The 490-nt window shown below is 37.3% G+C and overlaps 1 protein-coding gene across 1 annotated transcript in view; it reads right to left on the bottom strand.

Annotated features, from left to right (window-relative positions):
* LOC113340726 overlaps positions 1-478 on the bottom strand; it is a gene marked incomplete at its 3' end in the record, with an annotated part of 982 nt that extends 504 nt beyond the window's left edge. The window contains exon 1 of the mRNA XM_026585809.1: positions 59-478. Within this exon, the coding sequence (XP_026441594.1) occupies positions 59-343 (285 nt within the window). The remainder of the gene's footprint in view (positions 1-58) is intronic.
* Between the last annotated feature and the right edge of the window lie 12 nt (positions 479-490).

Here is a 490-nt window from a genome sequence, read left to right as displayed (position 1 = left end):
TATTAGCAATTGACCTTACTGGTTCTTTAGCATCCCACTCTTGGGTTTTTTCAGCTACCTCTTGCAAGAATGTATACCCCTCATCAGCACTTTTTTCCTGAAACTTACCACCACAAAGTGACTCTACCGTGGTCATAGTTTTATGATCTAACCCTTCGTAAAGAATCAACGTAAGCCTAGGAGTATCAAATCCATGATGTGGACACTGCAGCAAAAGATCATGGAATCTCTCTAAGTAGTCATAGAGAGATTCTCCCTGTTGTTTCACAAAACTATTTAATTTTTGACGAATGGCAGAAGTCTTATGCCTAGGGAAAAACTTGTTCAAAAACAATTTTGTCATGTATTCCCAAGTCCTAATTGATGAAGGAGGCAAAGCATCTAGCCAAGATTTTGCCTTATCTTTTAATGAGAAAGGAAACAACCTAAGTCTAAGGTATTCATCAGACAAATTCTTAATTTTAACCGTACCACACAATTCTTCAAAGTC

This window comes from Papaver somniferum, unplaced genomic scaffold (genome assembly GCF_003573695.1).
Source record: "Papaver somniferum cultivar HN1 unplaced genomic scaffold, ASM357369v1 unplaced-scaffold_22130, whole genome shotgun sequence".
NCBI lineage: Eukaryota > Viridiplantae > Streptophyta > Magnoliopsida > Ranunculales > Papaveraceae > Papaver > Papaver somniferum.
Note: the sequence above shows the minus strand (reverse complement) of the source record. Positions and strands in the feature narration are given on the sequence as shown.